At 36.2% G+C, this 21,746-nt stretch overlaps 1 protein-coding gene across 28 annotated transcripts in view; it reads left to right on the top strand.

The window, feature by feature from the left end:
- Positions 1-21,746, top strand: part of RPS6KA6 (ribosomal protein S6 kinase A6) — a 206,716-nt gene that overhangs the window by 144,759 nt on the left and 40,211 nt on the right. For 15 of the 28 annotated variants that reach the window (XM_085008807.1, XM_085008813.1, XM_013990944.3 and 12 more), the window contains 3 exons: positions 234-340; positions 792-829; positions 21,058-21,200. In XM_085008807.1, the coding sequence (XP_084864933.1) occupies positions 234-340; positions 792-829; positions 21,058-21,200 (288 nt within the window). The remainder of the gene's footprint in view (positions 1-233; positions 341-791; positions 830-21,057; positions 21,201-21,746) is intronic. The other 13 variants (XM_085008827.1, XM_085008829.1, XM_085008823.1 and 10 more) reach the window with 2 other exon arrangements.

The raw sequence follows: 21,746 nt of genomic DNA, 5'->3' as shown, positions 1-21,746 counted from the left end.
TCCTGTGCAGTAATTCAGTGTAATATGTGCAGACTACATTATATGCTTTAGGAAGATTTATATTAAAATATTTAATATTGAAGGAAAGGATTCTTAAAGGGCTTAATTTCATCTATCTACTTTTATTTTCTTATTTGCCTAGATTTATCTGTTTACTGATTTTTAAAGAAGAAAATTTAAATAAATTTAACATTGAAGAAAATATCAAATGGCAAATTATTATTTTATTCTAGGTTCTGTTTACAGAGGAAGACGTTAAATTCTACCTTGCAGAACTGGCCCTTGCTTTGGATCATCTGCACCGATTAGGAATTGTATATAGAGATCTGAAGCCAGAAAAGTAAAGCTATATTCTCCTTATGTATCCCAGTTACCAGTATTTCTATAACTTTTTGTCTCCATTAGGTCTTTTATTTTAAAGATCATATAAAATATACATGAATTATATAGTTATATGAAACTTACTTTAGAAAGTAATTTAAAAATTTTTATTAAAGTAGTGTTGATTTACAGTGTTGTGCCAATTTCTGATGTACTGTAGTGACCCAGTCATACACATAAATACATTCCTTTTCTTATATTATCTTCTGTCATGGTCTATCCTAAGAGATTGGATATAGTTTTCTGTGTTATACAATAGGACCTCATTGCTTATCCATTGATTTTTAAATTAGTCATTTCAAAATTTGCCAGCATACAAGATAGATATTGATCTATTTTATGATTTTATATAAATGTTGTACATAGAAATATTTTATCCCATGTTCTTGAATGTGAATTTTGATTTACAGCATTTTGCTTGATGAAATAGGACATATCAAGTTAACAGGTATGCAAATTTTCTCATTCTACCCTAAGCCTGTTTTATATGTTTTTGTTATTTTAAAATGTGTATATATATTTGTGTAAGCCTGTTTGGCCTCTTTCTTGATTTAATTTGTATTTTATTTGTACCTTTAGTGAACTAAAGTTCATTTAAAGGGTGGATAAGCTCTCTCTTAATATGTTCTAATTGTAATACCAAAACTTATACAATAGACTTGCTATCTTCATTAAGAAATGACATTTGGTTTTCTAGGTAAAAAATCTTTGTTTCAGTCTAGACTAAAAGAAAAAGTAGAACTATACAGTAGTCACACACATGGACATTTATCCTAGAGAAATAATAACTTACATGCACACAAAAAACCTATACAAGAATTTTCATAGCAGCTCTATTTGTACTAGCCTGAGAATGGAAATGTTCCAGATGTCCTTCAAAGATAAACAAACTGTGATATATCTGTACAATGGAATACTATGCACCAATAAAAAGGAAAGACCACTTGATTTATATAACAACTTGGATGGACTGAAGGACATTATGTTGAGTGAGCCAATCTCAAAAGGTTACTTATGTTTTAAATAGATAGTAAATTCTGTATTTAATTATCAGAATGTTAAAACAGAGATAAAATGAAAATGTGGTGTTTACAGAGAATTTTAGATCAGTACAGTTTAAAGGTAAATTGCTTTGAATTCCTCCAAGTATAATGCTTCAATGTAAAAATAAAGAATGAAAAATAAATAAAAATAAAAATATGAATAAATACAAATAAAGAAAGAATGAAGTCAACTTGAAAGCTCAAGCAAATGTGACAAAGTTCAATAAATCTTACTGATTCATAGCCGGATTCTATTTCTCATATATGAAAGAAGCAAAACATTTAAAAGGATTAAAAGAGGACAAGGAAGAAAATATGAGTAAACGAGTGGAGTTTTGAAATTTTATATAATATAAATTTTTATTTTATAGCAATCAATCTTTAGTTGCAGTGCCAATGAGAATTTATTTTCATTTTTAAATAAATTTTGCCTATTTTTCCATGAGTGAGGAAGGAGGATGAGAAAAGAGTATAATAGATTCTACCCATATCTCCCTTTTACATTAGGGTTAATTGGGTGAACAGTTATGTCAACTTGCTTTATATATAGTTTTTATAATGTCAGTTTTGCTTTTTACACCTTTTGGATTTAAACAGGCTTACAAAGTGAAGAGTAGTTTTAGAATTAATGTTAATTTATAAGCAAGGAACACAAGATTTGTAACAGGAAGAAACTGTGATATATATATATATATATATATATATATATATATATATATATATATATATATTTTTTTTTGCTTTAGGGATGAACATGTAGCATTTGGAGGTTCCCAGGCTAGGGGTCGAGTCGGAACTATAGCCACTGGCCTATGCCACAGCCACAGCAACACAGCATCCAAGCCGTGTCTGCAACCTACACCAAGCTCATGGCAACGCTGGATCCTTAACCCACTGAGTGAGGCCAGGGATCAAACCCGAAACCTCATGGTTACTAATTGGATTCATTTCTGTTGTGCCACAAAGGGAACTCCTATATATATATATATATTAAACAATCCATTTTCCTTAAAGTGGCACCAAGTTTTCTTTAAAGAAAGTACACAGTGATAAATATTAGGTAATTTACACTGTTTTTTGATTATAATCTAATTCAAAGTTTTTTAATGAATAATAAGTTTATGAATTTAACCTCACAACATTCCAGTAAGGTTAGTTGAAAGGTACCATTTTAAAACTTTTCATTATTTCCATTATTTCCTTTAATTTCCTTTTCTTTTTATTTTTCCTTTCTTTCTCTTTCTTTTTTCTTCTTTCTTGCTTTCTTATGTGCTATGTGTCTTTCTTCCTTCCTTGCCTTCCTTTTTCTCCTCCTTGTCTTCCTTTCTTTTTTTCTTCTATTTCAAAATACTATAGTCAAAAGTATTATTTGCTATTTGTCATTGATAGCAGTAAGTCTATAGTGATTTAGGAATGTCTTATCTTGACAGGGCCTTCCCCAGCATTCTAAGTTTCCCCAGAATAATATTAGAAGAGGGATAGTACCTTTCTTTTTATCCTCCACTTTAAAAATCCTTCAGATATAAAGAATAAACTTAATGTTTAACACATTACTCTGATGTAACAATGGAGTTTAGCAAAGTTACTTGATATGGCTGTGCTTTGAGCCTGACTAACTTCATATTGAGATTATGATTGTGTAGCACAAAATCAGTAGATCAAGAATGGATATCCCCAAAAGATCTGTGTACTTGCTAATATATTATTTCTATTGTGTTTATATCTTAGGTTTTCTTTTTCTGGAACACCCCCACTATTCTGTATAAAAACAAACTGTGTAATATGACTTGCTTGATTTAGAAAAAAATATACTTATAATATCCCATTAAAATTTATGAATTGAACACAATTAATTTGAATTGTCTGTAGTTGCTATAATGTGTTTTTTTAGAGACATAATTTAGAAATAATTTCTACAAAGAGAAAAGAAAAATATAGTGTCAAATTAAATCGCACTATTTGAGCTGAATATTTAAGAAAAAATATATACATTAAGAACATAATTTTAAGTAATTTTTATGGCTATCTGAAAATTAGTCACTGAGATTACTTTTACACATAGTACATAAAATTATTGTGTTTTGGGCAGGCTTTTAAAATTTAAAGTCTTATAAAAGAGTCACTTAAGGATATAAAGATACATTGCCCTACCCTACCCCCAACACTTGCCAAGAAAAGCCCTTTATATATCTGATATCTACATTTTCTTTTCAAATTAGTAGTTTGGAAAAAACACTGATTAACATACATCATATTTAATTAGTAGCTAACTCTTATTATTGTAAAAATTTTTGACAGTTGATTGCCAAGCAAATTCTAGTGTTAAATGTCAATTTGGTCAGAAATAGTATAGCAGAAGAACTTTATGGACTGGTATAAATTTCTGAAAAGTAAGAGAGGATAAGAAAATTCTCTTCCCTTTTTCTTTTCTCTGGAGTGGCCAAAGAAACCAGTGTTCTTCTCTAAAAGGTATGTTGTTAACATTCAGCTGAACTGACCTCAAAGACTAGGTTTTATTACATTTACTTTTGAAATGGAATTGCAGAATTTAAAAACCTTAAAATTCAGAGAAAGAACATAGTGGTACATTGAAAAGATTTAAAAAATTATGATGAAAATCATAGTGCATTCAGGTATTATACAAGGATACGTGATATTTAAATGAAAATATTAAGCATGTTTAGAATAAATCAGTTTCAAGGGACTGAAAATTAAGAATTAGTGTATTTTTTAAGAGATATATAAGGCTTATAACTTTTTTCATTTGTAGAATTAAGGTATAATTTACATAAAGTAAATCTCATTGTTTAAATTCTTTATTTTTTATTTTTTCAATTATTTCCCCAATACAATTTTTTTTTCCTACTGTAAAGCATGGTGACCCAGTTACACATACATGTACACATTCTATTTTTGTACATTATCATGCTCCATCATAAGTGCCTAGACATAGTTCCCAGTGCTACACAGCAGGTCTCATTGCAATAGTCTTCATCTATTAACTCCAGATTGCTAGTCCAACCCACTCCCTCCTCCTCCCTGTTGGCAACCACAAGTCTATTCTCCAAGTCCATGATTTTATTTTCTGTGGAAAGGTTCATTTGTGCTGTATATGAGATTCCAGATATAAGTGAAATCATATGGTATTTGTCTTTCTAACTGATTTCACTCAGGATGAGAGTCTCTAGTTCCATCCATGTTGCTGCAAATGGCATTATGTCATTTTTCTTTATGGCTGAGTAGTACTCCATTGTGTATATATACCACATCTTCCTAATCCAATCATCTGTCATTGGACATTTGGGTTGTTTCCATGGCTTGGCTCTTGTGAATAGTGCTGCAATGAACATGAGGGTGCATGTGTCTCTTTTAAGTAGAGTTTTGTCCAGCTATATGCCCAAGAGTGGGATTGTGGGGTCATATGGAAGTTCTATGTATAGATTTCTAAGGTATCTCCAAACTGTTCTCCATAGTGGCTGTACCAGTTTTACATTTCCACCAACAGTACGGAGGGTTCCCTTTTCTCCACACTCCCTCCAGCACTTGTTATTTGTGGACTTCTTAATGATGGCCATTCTGACTGGTGTGAGGTAGTATCTCATGGTAGTTTTGATTTGCATTTCTCTTATAATCAGCAATGTTAAGCATTTTTTCATGTGCTTGTTGGCCATCTGTATAACTTCCTTGGAGAATGGTCTGTTCAGGTCTTTTGCCAATTTTTCCATTGGATTGTTGGCTTTTTTGCTATTGAGTTATATAAGTTGCTTGTATATATATCCTAGAGATTAATCCCTTGTCCATTGTATCATTTGAAACTATTTTTACCCATTCTGTCAGTTGTCTTTTTGTTTTCTTTTTGGTTTCCTTTGCTGTGCAAAAGCTTTTCAGTTTCATTAGGTCCAATTCGGTTATTTTTGCTCTTATTTCTGTTGCTTTGGGAGAATGATCAGAGAAAATGTTCATGAGGTTGATGTCAGAGAGTGTTTTGCTTATGTTCTCTTCCAGGAGTTTGATGGTGTCCTGTCCTATATTTAAGTCTTTCAGCCATTTGGAGTTTATTTTTGTGCATGGTGTGAGGGTGTGTTCTAGTTTCATTGCTTTGCATGCAGCTGTCCAGGTTTCCCAGCAATGCTTGCTGAATAGACTTTTCTTTTTCCCATTTTATGTTCTTGCCTCCCTTGTCAAAGATTAGTTATCAATAGGTGTCAGGGTTTATTTCCAGGTTCTCTATTCTGTTCCATTGGTCTGTCTGTCTGTTTTGATACCAGTACCTCACTGTTTTGATTATTGTGGCTTTGTAGTATTTCTTGAAGTCTGGGAAAGTTATGCCTCCTGCTTGGTTTTTGTTTCTCAGGGTTGCTTTGGCAATTCTGGGTCTTTCATGATTCCATCTAAATGTTTGGATTGTTTGTTCTAGTTTTGTGAATAATGTCATGGGAAATTTCATAGGGATAGCACTGAATCTGTAGATTGCTTTGGGGAGTATGGCCATTTTTACAATATTGATTTTTCCAATCCATGGACATGAAATATCTTTCCATTTCTTTGCATCTTCTTTAATTTCTTTGATTAAAGTTTTATAGTTCTCAGCATATAAGTCCTTTACCTCCTTGGTCAGGTGTATTCCCAGGTATTTGATTTTGTGAAGTGCAATTTTAAAGGTATTGTCTTTCTGTATTCCTTTTCTAATATTTTATTTTTGGTATACAGAAAAGAAACTGACTTCTGGACGTTAATTGTATATCCTGCTACTTTGCTGAATTTATTAATCAGTTCAAGTCGTTTGTGGGTTGAGTCCTTAGGGTTTTCTAGGTATAGAATCATGTCATCTGCATACAGTGACAGTTTGATCTCTTCTCTTCCTATATGGATGCCTTTTATTTCTTTTGTGTGTCTAATTGCTGTGGCTAGGACTTCCAAAACTATGTTGATTAGCAGTGGTGAGAGTGGGCATCCCTGTCTTGTTCCAGATTTGAGTGAGAAGGCTTTCAGTTTTTCCCCATTGAGGATTATATTTGCTGTGTGTTTATCATAAACGGCTTTGATTATGTTCAGGAATGTTCCCTCTATACCGACTTTGGCGAGAGTTTTGATCATGAATGGATGTTGGACTTTGTCAAATGCTTTTTCTGCGTGTATTGAGATGACCATATGGTTTTTGACTTTTCTTTTGTGAATGTGGTGAATGACGTTGATTGATTTGTGTAGGTTGAACCATCCTTGTGAACTTGGGATGAACCCTACCTGGTTGTGGTGTATGATCTTTTTGATATGTTGTTGGATTCGGTTGGCTAAGATTTTGTTGAGAATTTTTGCATCTATATTCATCAAAGATATTGGCCGATAGTTTTCTTTTTTGGTGGTAGCTCTGTCTGGTTTTGGAATGAGGGTGATGGTGGCCTCATAGAATGTCTTTGGGAGTGTTCCTTCTTCTTCAACCTTTTGAGTTTCAGGAGGATGGGCACCAATTCCTCTTTATATGTTTGATAGAATTCGCCTGTGAGGCCATCTGGTCCTGGACTTTTATTTGTAGGGAGTGATTTTATGACATCTTCAATTTCATTTCTAGTGATCGGTATGTTCATTTGGTCTGTTTCTTGTTGATTCAGTTTTGGCAGGCTGTAAGATTCTAGAAAATTGTCCATTTCTTCCAGATTGTCAAACTTGTTGCCATATAGTTGTTCATAGTATTCTCTTATTTTTTTTTTGTATTTCTGCTCTGTCCATTGTGATTTCTCCTTTTTCATTTCTAATTTTGTTTATTTGGGTTCTTTCTCTCCTCTTCTTAGTGAGTGTAGCCAGGGGGTTGTCAATTTTGTTTACCTTTTCAAAGAACCAGCTCTTGGTTTTATTGATTTTCTCTATTGTTTTTTGAATCTTTTTTTTATTGATTTCCTCATTGATCTTTATTAATTTCCTTCCTTCTGCTAACTTTAGGTCTTTTTTGATCTTCCTTTTCTAAATTGTTTATGTGAAGGGTTAAGTTGTCAATTTGAGATGTTTCTTCTTTTTTAAGGAAGGCCTCTATCGCTGTGAATTTCCAACTGAGCACTGCTTTTGCTGTGTCTTACAGATTTTGAGAGGTTGTGTCTTCATTATCATTTGTCTCCAGGTATTTTTTATTTTCCTTCTTGATTTCCTCATTGACCCATTGGTTTGTTTAGTCGCATCTCGTTTAGTCTCCATGTATTAGATTTTTTTCCTCATTTTTTTTTTCTTGTGGTTGATTTCTAGTTTCACACCATTGTGGTCAGAAAAGATACTTGAAATAACTTCTGTGCTCCTAAATTTGTTGAGATTAGCTTTGTGTCCCAATATGTGGTCGATTCTTGAGAATGTTCCATGTGCACTTGAGAAGAATGTGTATTCTGATATTTTGGATGTAGTGTCCTGAAGATATCAATTAAGTCTAACTTTTCTATTGTTTCCTTTAGGCCATCTGTTGCTTTATTGGTTTTCTGTCTAGAGGATCTGTCCATTGATGTGAGTGGCGTATTAAAGTCTCCTACTTTGATTGTATTCCCATCAATTTCTCCGTTTATGTCTGTTAGTATTTGTTGTATGTATCTGTGTGCTCCTGTATTTGGGGCATATATGTTGACAATAGTGATATCCACTTCTTGTATGGATCCCTTATTCATTAAATAGTGTCCTTCTTTGTCTTTCTTTATGTCTTTTGTGTTAAAGTCAATTTTGTCTGAGTATTTCAACTCCTGCTTTCCTGTCATGTCTATTGGTGTGAAGTATTTTTTCCCACCCTTTCACTTTCCATCTATATGTGTCCTTTGTCCTAAGGTGGGTTTTTTGTAGGTAGCAGACTGAAGGTTTTTGCCTTTTTATCCACTCAGACACTCTGTGTCTTTTGGTTGGAGCATTCAGTCCATTGACATTTAAGGTGATAATTGATAGATGATTATTTATTGCCATTTTAAACCTCATGTTCCAGTTGAATCTATGATTTTCCATTCTTGCTTTCTTTTTTGTTAGATAGTTTCCAATTATTTTCTGCTTGAGTGTTTTTCCTTTCATTTTTTTGCAAATGCAACGTTTGGTTTTGGCTTGTGGTTGCCCTGTTTTTTAAGTATGCTATCCCCTTCCTATAATTGTGTGTTTTGGCCTCATGTTCCTGTAGGTGCAAACACTTCATTACTATACTAAAATTAAGATGAAAAACAGACAAAAAGAAATAAATATTTTAAAAAGAGATTTTATTTCCTCACATTCCTTACCCTCATTTTATGATTTTGATGACTCTTTCTTTTTTCTTTTTAATTTCATTTTGTTCATGATTAAATCTGTTTGCTGGCTTATCTGAGTGAGTGCTCCCTGATTGTGGTTTCCTCAATCATCCTTTCTTTCTGGTTTAGAGAAGTCCTTTCAATATTTCTTTCAGCCTGGGTTTTGTATTGCTGTATTCTTTTAGCTTTTGTTTGTTGGAAAAAATTTTTATGTCCCCTTCTATTTTAAATGATACTCTTGGTGGATAGAGTATTCTAGGTTGCATATTTTTTCCTTTTAGCACTTTAAATATCTCTTTCCATTCCCTCCTGGCCTGTAGAGTTTCAGTAATCAGGTGATACCCTTATGGGGGTTCCCTTATAGTTTACATTTTGCTTTTTTCTTGCTACCTTTAGAATCCTCTCTTTATCATTATTTTTGCCATTTTTATTACAATGTGTCTTGGTGTGCATCTATTTGGGTTCAACTTGTTTGGGGCCCTCTGTGCTTCCTGTATCTTGAACTCAGTATCCTTTAGATTTGGGAAGTTTCCAGTGATAATTTCTTCAAATATATTTTCCTTCCTCTTATATTTTTCTGCTCCTTCTGGAATTCCTATTATGTATAGATTGGCCCACTTTATATTATCCCATAGGTCTCTTATATTGATTTCATGTTTTTTTCATTTGGTTTTCTGTCTGCTGTCCTGGGTGATTTCCATTATTCTATCTTCCACAGCACTAATTCGTTCTGCATTATTCATTCTGGTTTTTACTGCCCTTAGCTCAGTCTGTATCTCTGCAAATGAATTTTCTAGTTTTTCTTAGCTCCTCCTTATATTTTCTAGCTCTTTCTGAGGGCATCTGCATCACTGTTCATATCCTCTCTTAATTCCTTCAGTATTTTCACTATTTCCCTTTTGAACTCCAAGTCTTTCAGACTGCAGAGGTCTGTTTCATTGTTGACTCTTTTAGGTGAGTTCTCCTGTTGGTTTAACTGGGGGTGGTTTCTCAGCTTCTTCATCTTGCTTGTTGTTTTCTTTTTCTTGGTGGAGTTGTACTCCCCATGGCTGGGCAGGGTTTGCCTTGGCACTGCTATGGAATGTTTCCAGGGGGCTGTCTTTGTTGGTCATCATCTTTGAGGCAGCATGGTTTTATTGGGGGTGGGCGTGGCTGACAGGTCTCTCTGAAGCTAAGAGGACTTCCTGAGGGCAAACAAGCCTGGGAGGTCTGCACTGTGATGGAAGCAGATTTCACGCGGCTGGGCAGAGCTTGCTCTGGTGTTGCTGGGCTTCAGACTCTTCTAGGGGGCTGGTGGTGCTGGTCAGCTGTTCCACAGGAGTGCAGCACTCCCTAAGGGTGGGAGCAGCCAGCTGGGCTGCTGAGAACCAAAAGGGCTCTTCCCAGGGCAACAGGGATTGGCAGGATCACATGGAATAGAGGCAGATTTGCATGGCCAGACCGAGCTTGTACTAGCTTTTCTGGGCTGCAGGCCTTTTCCCAGGGGCTGACGGTGCTGGGTGCTGCTCTGAGGGGTTGTAGCCCCTCCAGAAGGTAGGCATGCCAGGGTAGGGAAAGCCGCTGCAGTGGTCAGCTTACTTCAAATGGTGAGGCCAGCCCTCTGGGATTGCAGGCAGCCTCAGGTCTGGGCTCACGCCCACAGGGTGCGGAGGTGGGGGGGATGCACTGGGAAGCACAGCTTTGTGATAGCTGGCAGGCAAGTGAGCTCACTGTGGTGTGGGGAGTATTCTATGGTGGCCCACCTCTCCTTCTCTCCCCTGCCCAACACTGGCATCTTGTCTCCTGCAGATCCAGCTCTTCTCCCGGGTTCCCTCTGATGTGGCTTTCTACCCCCCAGCCCTTAGTGTATTGCTCCCTGCACCACAACACTCAGCTTCCTAGTCTCCCAGGCAGTCTCTGCCCCAAGAACTAGACAGACCAGTTCCTGGTCCCCCAAGGAATCTCAACACCGCCCACCCCAGCCCGTTCCCAGGGACTAACCTCTGGAGCTGAGGTCTCGGTGCCGAGTCCCCACGCAAGCATCTCGGGTTTTGGTGACTGTGCCAGTAGTTCAGATGATCTGTCAGTTCTCACTCTGCTCTTCAGAACTCAGACTTACTGCTGCACTCTTCTCTGCATCTGGAGATCCCTCCGATTCGGTTGATCTTTCCGTCGGGTAGGTGACTTTCCAGGGTGTAGGATCCCTTTCTCCTCCACGGTTCCCTTTTGGGAGATCCTGTCCAGCCCCAATTCCCCTTCTCTCACTCTCCTCTTTTCTCTTGTTTTACCCAGTTATGTCACGAGATTCTTGCCGTTATTGGAGTTTAGGTCCTTCTGCCAGCAATTAATTGCTGTTCTGTGTGAGTCGTTTAACCTTTAGATGGTTTTTTCTTGCTGTGTTTGTGAGAGGGGTGGGCGTGTCCCCCTACTCCTCTGCCATCTTGCCTTTTCTATGTATAGATTTCTATGATACTTCCATACTGATTTCCATAGTGGTTGCACCAGCTTACATTCCCACAGCATTGCAGGACGTTCCCTTTTCTCCACACCCCCTCTAGCATTTGTCATTTGTGGACTTATTAATGATGGTCATTCTGATTGGTGTGAGTTAGTATCTCGTGGTAGTTTTGACTTGCATTTCTCTAATAATTAGAGATGTTGAGCATTTTTTCATGTGCTTGTTGGCCATCTGTATATCTTCCTTGGAGAAATGTCTATTCAGGTCTTTTGCCCATTTTTCAATTAGGTTTTTGGCTTTTTTGCTGTTGAGTTTAAATTCTTATGATAATGGAACTATTTTGTATTTTGACTGCATTATCATTATTATGATAGTCATATTGTAATATAGTTTTATAATATTGCCATAGGGGGAAATGGGAGATGGCAAAATAATAGGCATGGAGTTCACCTCTTCCCACTAATGTATCAGAAATACATTAGCAAGTGGAGAAATCCTCACAGGACATCTTTTGAATACTGTCAGAATAACTCAAACACCTGAAAGGACAAGAGGGACCCCCACATTCCTGGGTAGGGCTTAAGAGAAAAGAAAAAAAGAAAAATGGCAGCAAGTTGGGACCTGTGCCTCAGGGAGGAAACTGAAGGAGATGAGGGGTTGCAGCAACTGGGAGAGTCCCCTCACAATTAGGGACACTAGATGAGACAGGAAAGGAGCTTTAGCTGCTCTGAGGGAAGCACAATAGAAGTTCTGTGGCACACAGGACAGGATGATACATACACAGCGGGTTTTGCAACCACCCTGTGCCCCTAGGCCTAAGACATGAGTTCGAAGGTACAGGCAGGAGCTAAGCACTGGAGCATGGGGTTTAGAAAACAATCCTGGGGATAGGACAGCTGCTGGCTGTGTGAGAAAGCCTGAAGTGGGAGGGTGGAGTGCCACAACCAGGAATATTCAGAGAGTTGGCCTTGGGCCACCATGGTATCTAAAAGCCCTTGTTTGATGGCATGCAAGGGGTGGGACCACGATTATAGCCTCCTTCCACAGGCATTTGCCCCTGCAAGCTCTGGGGAAGGCTCCACCTGAGCTGGGCTGCCTCCACCCTCATTGCAGCCCAAACCCCTCTTGCCTGGAGCAGGCCATTGTGTGACCCAACCTCAATCCTGCCTGTCTCCCCATACACATCAGTCACGACTCTGCACCCATACACTTGCTGTGTCTAAAGTAATTTCCAGTGGCCTGGGCCCCAGCACACCTCCTGTGTCCAAAACAGTGACTAGCTGCCTGGCCCTCTGTTCACCTGCTGCCTCTAAAGCCATTTTCATCTGCCTCAGTACCCTGCATACCTGCTGCCTTGAGAGCATTCACTGGTGGTTTGCTCACAAGTAGAGGTAGAGCTGAAACCACAGATGAGCCCCAGAGACCCTCCTACTAAGGAGGAAGAGCTGAAACCTCTCTTCCCAGCTATACAAACCACAGATTTACACCTCCATAGGTAACTGTATAAAGTTAGCACTGGGGGAACCTCCAAATGTACAAGTGGTCCTGCATCAGAAAGGGGTATGGCTTTAGTAATTATGGGCTTTTTGGGTGCCTACACACAAAGGTTAAACCAGGCCAGAGTCTGAGCTGACTCTATAGCTGCAACAGTGGGCCCAGGCACATAAAACTACAGCCCTGAGTCCTGACCTCAGTGGATTAGCACTAGTGGCCAGGTGAAAATGCCTGAAGATATGAGGGCCAAAAACCGATACACCCATGGTTAAAGTGGGGTCAAGACCAGTACTAACAAATTTACATTGTGAGCCTGCACAATGAGTGAAAGGTAACACAACAGAGCACATTCAAAGGTGAACATCCTCAGCAGAAGAATACTCAGTGGCTCTCTCCCAGTGGGATTTCTACAGTCCCTCTTACCTCACACTGCAGATCAGAAACACAACTCAGAAACAGATCTGGAGGCTTCTAGAACAACTAGGGAGCAGAGCCTACTCCTTACAGGGCTGTGACAACCACAGAGCAAACAGGAGGCCCTGCCCAATATCCAATGCAGGCTCTAGTCACCACATTAGTCACATCTCCTATCAAAGTGATAATAGCCAGTGTACACTGAGGAAAGTGATGGTAGGCATCCCAACTAAAACAACCCTCACACCAAATAAATAAATATAAACCCAAAAAGCTGCCTAAGTAATACCAAGCCAACAGCCACCTCCAAACACACACCTTGACAAGGCCCTGATCACCAGAGGGACAAGACCCAGCTCCCTCCACCAGCAGGAAGACTGCAGTCCTTCCAACCAGTGGTGAAACATACATAAGCCCCTGAACCAACATTACCCACCAGAGGGCAGATAACAAAAGCAAAAGGAACTAAAACTTTCCAGCCTGCAGAAAGGGGATCACAAATATAGAAAGATAGACAAAATGAGATGACAGAGAAATATGTTTTGGACAAAGGAACAAAGTACCCACAAAAACAACTAAATGAAGAGGAGATTGGGCCAGCTACCTGTAAAAGAATTCAGAGTAATGGCAGTAAGGATGAGCCAAGATGTCAGAAAATGAATGGATGCACAGATTGAAAACTATAAGAAATGTTCAATAAAGAGCTGAAAGAATTAAAGAACAAGCAAACAAAGATGAACAACCCAAAAGGGAAAATACACTTGAAGGAATCAATAGCAGAATAACTGAGGCAGATCCAGTAAGTGAGGTGGAGGACAGAGTAATGGAAATCACTACCACGGAAAAGAATAAAGAAAAAAGAATGAAAAGAAACAAGAATGGTCTCAGAGACCTCTGGGACAACATCAAACATACCAACATTCATATCACAGGGTTCCCAGAAAGAGAAGAGAGAGAAAAAGGGCCTGAGAAAATATTTGAAGAGATGATAGCTGAAAACTTCCCTAATAGGGAAAGGAAACAATCAAGTAGAGGATTCACAGAGAGTACCATACAGGATAAACCCAAGGAGAAACAGATAAAGACACATATTAATCAATCTGACAAATGTAAAATACAAAGAAAAAATATTAAATGTCACATGGGAAATGCAGTCCCCATAGGTTTATCAGCTGATTTTTCAGCAGAGACTCTAAAGACCAGAAGGGAGTGGCAAGATATATTTAAAGTGATAAAAGAGAAAAACCTTCAACCAAGCATACTCTACCCAGCAAGGCTCTCATTCAGATTTGATGGAAAATTCAAAAGCTTTATAGACAAGCAAAAGCTAAAAGAATTCAACAGCACCAAGCCAACTCTTCAACAAATGCTAAAGGGATTTTTCTAGTTTGGAAAAGAAGGAAAAAGGCCACTACTAGAAACAAGGAAACTACAAATGAGAAAGCTTACCAGTAAAGGCAAACAAGAAATAAAAGTAGGAAATCATCCACAGACAACTATGATATCAACATCAGTAATTGTGAGGAATGGACGAGGGAATAATACTGAAAATACACTTGACGTTAAGAGGCAAACAGCTTAAAACAACACTATGTGTAGAATGCTATATCCAAAGGGAAACGACAGAACATTGTAAATCAACTGTACTTCAATATGAAATTTTTAAAAATTGAAAAAACCTCATGAGAACCACAAACCAAAAAACGACACTCATAAAAATGAAAAAGCAATACTAATGATAGTCATCAAATCACAAGAGTACAAAAAATGAAAAGTCCAACAATAATAAATCTATAACATTTAAGAAAATGGCAATAAGTATATAAATGTTGATAATTACCTTGGATGTAAATGGATTAAATGCTCCAACCAAAAGATGTAGACTGGCTGAATGGATACAAAAATAAGACCTATCTGTCTGTCTATCTATATATGTGTGTGTGTGTGTGTATATATATATATATATATATATGTATATATATATATATATGTCTCCTATCTACAGGAGACCCACTTCAGATCTAGGGACACATACAGACCGAGGAGATGGAAGAAGATAACCCATGCAAATGGAAGTCAAAAGAAAGCTGAAGTAGCAATACTCATATCAGATAAAAGATGATATTAAAATAAAGAATGTTACAAGGGTAAAGAATGACCAAAGGGTAAACCCAAAAAGAAACTATGTAACATGTAAATATACATGCACCCAACACAGGAACAACACAATATATAAGGTAACTGCAAATAGCTATAAAAGGGAAAATTGACAGTAACAAGTTAATAGTGGGACTTTAACAAGTCATTTATATCAATAGACAGGTTATCCAAACCAAAAATCAGTAAGGAAACACAGGCCTTAAACCATACATTAAATCCAATAGACAATTGATATCTCTAGAATATTCCATCTGAAAGCAGTAGAATATACATAATTTTCAAGTGCACATGGAACATTGTACAGGATAGATCCTATCTTGGGCCACAAAAAAATCATTAAATTTAAGAAAATTAAAATATTCTGAGAATTTTTTTTTCTAACCACAATGCTATGAGGCTAGAAATCAACTACAAGAAAAAAATGCAAAAAACAGAACATGTAGAGGCTAAACAATTCTCTACTAAGCAACCAGTGGATCACTAAAGAAATAAAAGAAGACATGCAAAAATTCCTAGAGGTACATGGCAGTGAAAACACAGGGATCCAAAACCTATGGGACACTGCAAAACCGATTGTAAGAGGAAAGTTTATAGCAATACTATCTCACTTCGGAAAACAGGAAAAATCCCAATTAAACAACTTAATATTTTAACTAAATCAACTAGAGAAAGAGAACAAACAAAACCCAAAGTTAGTAGAAGGAAAGAAATAATAAGGATCAGAGCAGAAATGAATGAGATAGAGAAAAAGGAAACAATATAGAAGATTATTAAAATTAAAAGCTTGTTCTTTAAAAAACATCAACAAAATATATAACCCTTTAGCCAGGCTCTTCAAAAAAAAAGAATGTTCACATCAACAAAATTAGAAATGAAAAAAGAGAAATTACAACTGACAGCACAGAAATACAAAAGATCAAAAGACATTACTATAAGCAATAATATGCCAATAAAATGGACAATGTAGAAGAAATGGATAAATTCTTAGAAAAGTACGACTGCCTAAGACTCAACCAGGAAGAAATAGAAACTATGAAAGACCAATCACAAGTAATTAAACTGTTATTGTAAAATGTCTAAACAAAAGTCCAGGACCAGATGGCTTCACAGGTGAATTCTATCGAATATTTAGAGAAGAGATGACATATATACTCCTGAAACTCTTCAAAAAATTGCAGAGGAAAAAACACTCCCAAGATCATTCTATGAGGCCATCATCACCCTAACACCAAAACCAGACAAAGTTACCTCAAAAAAAATTTACAGGCCAGTATCATTGATGAATATAGGTGCAAATGTCCTCAACAAACTATGTGCAAACCTAATCCAACAATATATAAAAAGGCTCACACACCATGATCAAGTGGGATTTACCCCAGGGATGCAAGGATTCTTTAGTATTTAAGATTAATCAATGTAACACACCACATTAGCAAACTGAAGAAAGAAAGAAAAACATATCATCATCTCATTAGATGTACAAAAAGCTTTTGACAAAATGAAATCACCCATTTATGATAAAAACTCTCCAGAAACTGGGCATAGAGGGAACATACTTCAACATAATAAAGTCCATGTATGACAAACCCACAGCTAACCTCATTCTCAGTGGTGAAAAGCAGAAAACATTTCCGCTAAGATCGGAAATAAGATGAGGATGTCCACTCTTGTCACTTTTATTCAACATAATTTTGGAAGTCCTAGCTACAGCAATCAGAGAAGAAAAAGAAATAAGAGGAATCCAAATTGAAAAATGAGTAAAACTGTCACTGTTTGCAGGTGACACGACACTGTATATAGAAAATCCTAAAGATACAACCAGAAAACTACTAGAGCTCATTAATGAATTTGGTAAAACTGCAGGATACAAAATTAATACACAAAAACCTCTTTCATTTGTATACACCAACAATGAAAATCAGGAAGAGGAATTAAGAAACAGTTCCAGGAGTTCCCATTGTGATTCAGCAGAAACGCATCTGACTAGCATCCATGAGGATGCAGGTTCGTCCCTGGCCTCGCTCAGTGGGTTAAGGATCCGGCGTTGCCATGAGCTGTGGTGTAGGTCACAGACACAACTGGCAACTGGTATTGCTGTGGCTGTGGTGTAGGCTAGTGGCTACAGCTCCAAATTGTCCCCTAGCCTGCGAACCTCCATATGCTGCAAGTGAGGCCCTAAAAAGAAAAAAAAAGAAAAAGAAATGATTCCATTTACCATTGCTTCAAAGAGAATAAAATACTTAAAGATAAACCTACCTAAAAAGGCAAAAGAACTCTTCTCTGAAAACTATAAGAACAGATGAAGGAAATCAAAGATGACACAAACAGATGGAAAGATATACCATGCTCTTATATTGGAAGAATCAATATTGTCAAAATGACTCTACTGCTTAAGCCAATATATGGTTTCAGTGCAATCCCCATCAAATTGCCAATGGCATTTTTTGCAAAACTAGAACAAACTTTTTTTAAAGTTGTATGGGAACAAAAAATACCCCCAATAGCCAAAGTAGTCTTGCAAAAGAAAAACAGAGCTAGAAGAATCAGGCTTCCTGTCTTCAGGCTATCGTACAAAGCTAGAGTCATCAAGACAGTATGGTACCAGCAGAAAAACATAAATGTAGATCAGTGGAATAGGATAGAATGTCCAGAAATAAACCCACACACATATGGTCAATTAATATATGATAAGGATGCAAGAATATAAAATGGAGAAAAGACAGCCTCTTCAATAAGTGATGCTGGGAAAACTAGATAGCTACATGTAAAAGGATAAACTTAGAACGTTCTCTTTTACTATAGACAAAAATAAACTCAAAATGTATTAAAAACCTGAATGTGGGGCTAGACACCATAAAATTATTTCATGAAAATATAGGCAGATCTTTTGACTTGTATCACAGCAATATTTTTTGGGGATCCATCTCATAAGTTAATGAAAAGAAAAACAAAAGTAAACAAATGAGACCCAATAAACTTAAAAGCTTTGCACAGCAAAGGAAACCATAAAACAAAAAGACAATGCACAGAATAGGAAAAAAATCTTTGCAAATGAAGCAATTGACGGAATTAGTCCCCCAAATATACAAACATCTCATACAACTTTATATATATAAAAAAACAATAAACAATGGTCATGAGATCTAAATAGTCATTTCTCTAAATAAGCCAAAAAGATGGCCAAAAAGCACATGAAAAGATCTCGACATCACTAATTATTAGAGAAAGTCAAATGAAAGCTACAATGAGGTATCACCTCACAGTAGTCAGAATGGCTATCATCAAAAAGTCTACAAACAATAAAATCTGAAGAGGGTGCAGAGAAAAGGGAATGAACCCTGCTACATCATTGGTGGGAATGCAAATTGATACATCCACTATGGAGAACCATATGGAGTTGCCTCAAAAAACTAAAAATAGAACTGCCGTATGATCCAGCAATCCCACTCCTGGGCATCTATCTGGATACCATAATTCAGAAAGATACATGCATCCCAATGTTCATTGGAGCACTGTTTACAATAGTGAAGACATGGAAGCAACCTAAGTGTCCATCAACAAAGGAATGGGTAAAGATGTGGTACATATATACAATGGAATATTATTGTCATAAAAAGTATTGAGATAATTCCATTCTTAGCAACATGGATGGACCTATAAATTATCATCCTAAGTGAAGTAGGCCAGAGAAAGAAAACTATATCAGGTCATTAATTTTTGGTATCTACCAAAGAATTATACAGGGGAACATTTTACCTAAGCAGAATTAGACTGAAAGATCTCAGAACCAAACTTAGGGATACCAAAGGAAAAATGTTGGGGGGAGCGATAAAATAGGAGGTTGGGATTAACATATATACACTACTGTATATAAATAACAAAGACTTAATGTATAGCACAGCCAAATCTACTCAGTACCTTGTAGTGACTTATATGGGAAAAAGATCTGAATAGGAATGGATATATGTATATATATATATATAACTGATTCACATTGCTGTATACCTGAAATTAACACAACATTGTAAATCAACTACACCCCAATAAAACTTAATTTAAAAAAGATATTACCCTGAAGAAAACTGACTAAATGGTAAATAGGATCTCTGTAGTATTTCATATAAATTCATGTGAATCTGCAGTTGTCTCAAAATACAAAGTTTATTTTTTAAAAAATTACTTTTTTGTGTATAGTTTTGCAAGCTTTGACAAATGCATACATTTTTATAACCACCACCAACATCAAGTTCCATCACCCCCCAATAATTTCCCCTTTATAAGTCAGTGCTCTCTTTATACCTTGACAGATTCCAATTTGTTTTCTGGCCCTATAGTTTTACCTTTTCCACAAAATAATATAGAGGAAAACAATATATAGTCTTTTGAATTGGGCTTTATTTACTTAGTATAGTACATTTGTGATTCATCCATGATGTTGTAGATACCAATAATTTGGTTTATTTGGTTGCTGAGTAGTGTTCCAGTTTATCCTTGCACCATGGTTTGTTTATCCAGTCCCCAATTCAGGGGTATTTGGATTGTTTCCTGTTTTTGGTAGTGACAACTAAAGCCATTATAAATATTTTTGTACAGGTTTTATGTGAACCTAAAACTTTATTTCACTTCGGTAAATACCAAAGTAATGGTATTGTTTGGTCATATGGTAAGTACATGTTTAACTTAATAGGAAACCTCCAAGCTGTTTTCCAAAGTAGTTATCCCATTTTGCATGGCCATATATATATTTAGCTTTTTTCTAATACCACGCTCTCATGATTACTGGAGCTTTATAGTAAGTATTGAAGTCAGGTAGTGACTTAGTAGTCCTTGAAATTTTGTTTTCAAAATTGTTGAGTTCCAGTCGTGGCGCAGTGGTTAACGAATCCGACTAGGAACCATGAGGTTGCAGGTTCGATCCCTGGCCTTGCTCAGTGGGTTAACGATCCAGCAATGCCGAGAGCTGTGGTGTAGGTCACAGACGCAGCTCGGATCCTGCGTTGCTGTGGCTCTGTCGTAGGCTGGCAGCTACAGCTCTGATTAGACCCCTAGCCTGGGAACCTCCATATGCCGCAGGAGCAGCCCAAGAAATGGCAAAAAGACAAAGAAAAAAAATTGTTTTGGCTATTCTCTTTCCTTTATCTTTTTATGTAAATTTTAAATTCAGCTTGTTGATTTTTACAAAATAAATCTTGCTGAGGTTCTTATTAATGTTTCATTGATCCTGTAGGTCAGTTTTGAGAGAACTGACATCCTTAACAACATTGAATCTTCCAAACCATGATCAGTACCTCTCTTTATTTATTTAGATCTACTCTGATTCCTTTCATTGGTGTTTCTAGTTTTCGGCATCCAGGTCTTGCAAATATATACTTTTTATATTTATACCTGTAGATTTCATGAATTTTTTTTTGGTGTAATAAATGGTAGTTTTAAAAATTCAGCTTTCAGTTTTTCATTGTTAGTATATAGAAATATGATTGACTTTTATATATAGATATTTTAGCTCTTTGAAGACCTTAAACAAAAAGTTCCCCAAAGCCCAAAGCAAAATTTGCTTTTCTAATATTTTAGAAAGTGCAAGTTACTATCTCTATTTTGTCTGTCTATTTTTATTGATTTAATTTTTGTCATTTCAAATTTGTTGAATGATATTCTGGTGTAGAAATGAAAATATGTGTTTTGAGGATGAGATTTAACTGAGCAATTTTAAATGTTCTAAAAGGTATTACTATAAAATACAGGCTACTTTCCATTACTGGTCTCACAGGAGCTTTCTTAATGTAATTGTAGGCTGTCCATAAATAGATTTAATTCATAGCATTGTTTCTTTTGGTATTTTCTATTTTATGAAGATCTTCAGATAGATTTTTGTGTAATATTGTCATTATAGATTTTGGACTCAGCAAGGAAGCAGTAGATCAAGAAAAGAAGGCCTACTCATTTTGTGGTACAGTGGAATATATGGCTCCTGAAGTAGTGAATAGGAGAGGTCATTCCCAAAGTGCGGATTGGTGGTCATATGGTGTTCTTATGGTAAGTAGTGTTTTTTTTTTTTAATTTATGCCAATATAAAATTAATATTTTTTAGAATTTTAATCTGAGTTTTAGGATGTGTTATGTGAGAATAGATTTCTGAAAGTTCTTAACTATTGGTTAAAAAAAACCTTGTGATTGGCTTGCTGTTATACAATAGCAATTAGGGCTTTGGTGTTCTGATTTATCTTAAAAATGCTAGAGTGAAAAGTAAATGTCAGCATTCTTTTATAAATTATTCAAATATAAAACTTAGAAAAAGGCCTGCCAGATTTTAGATTTCAGAATACCATGTTTAACAGTTATGTGGTAATTTAATTAAGTATCACAGAATTTAGGACCTTACCATATACTATCTTATTGTCACATTGTTTCAAGCATGTCCATAGAAAGACTGTAAACTTCTTAAGGAGAGCAGTCCTGTCTTCTACTACATTTAATCTCCTACAGTATCTGGTATAGTGAGTGTATGGACTAATTTGGTATAAGATTAAGCATAGAATTTGTAGTATTAAGTAGGGTGATAAATGAATAACTGTTGAGTCA

The sequence above is a fragment of the Sus scrofa genome, chromosome X, assembly GCF_054392235.1.
Source record: "Sus scrofa isolate SSC_HxYL_T2T_F1_AM1 chromosome X, Sscrofa_HxYL_maternal_Yorkshire_Landrace_v2.0, whole genome shotgun sequence".
Lineage (NCBI taxonomy): Eukaryota > Metazoa > Chordata > Mammalia > Artiodactyla > Suidae > Sus > Sus scrofa.
The sequence above is the reverse complement of the archived record's forward strand: the minus strand, read 5'-3'. Positions and strand labels throughout refer to the sequence as shown.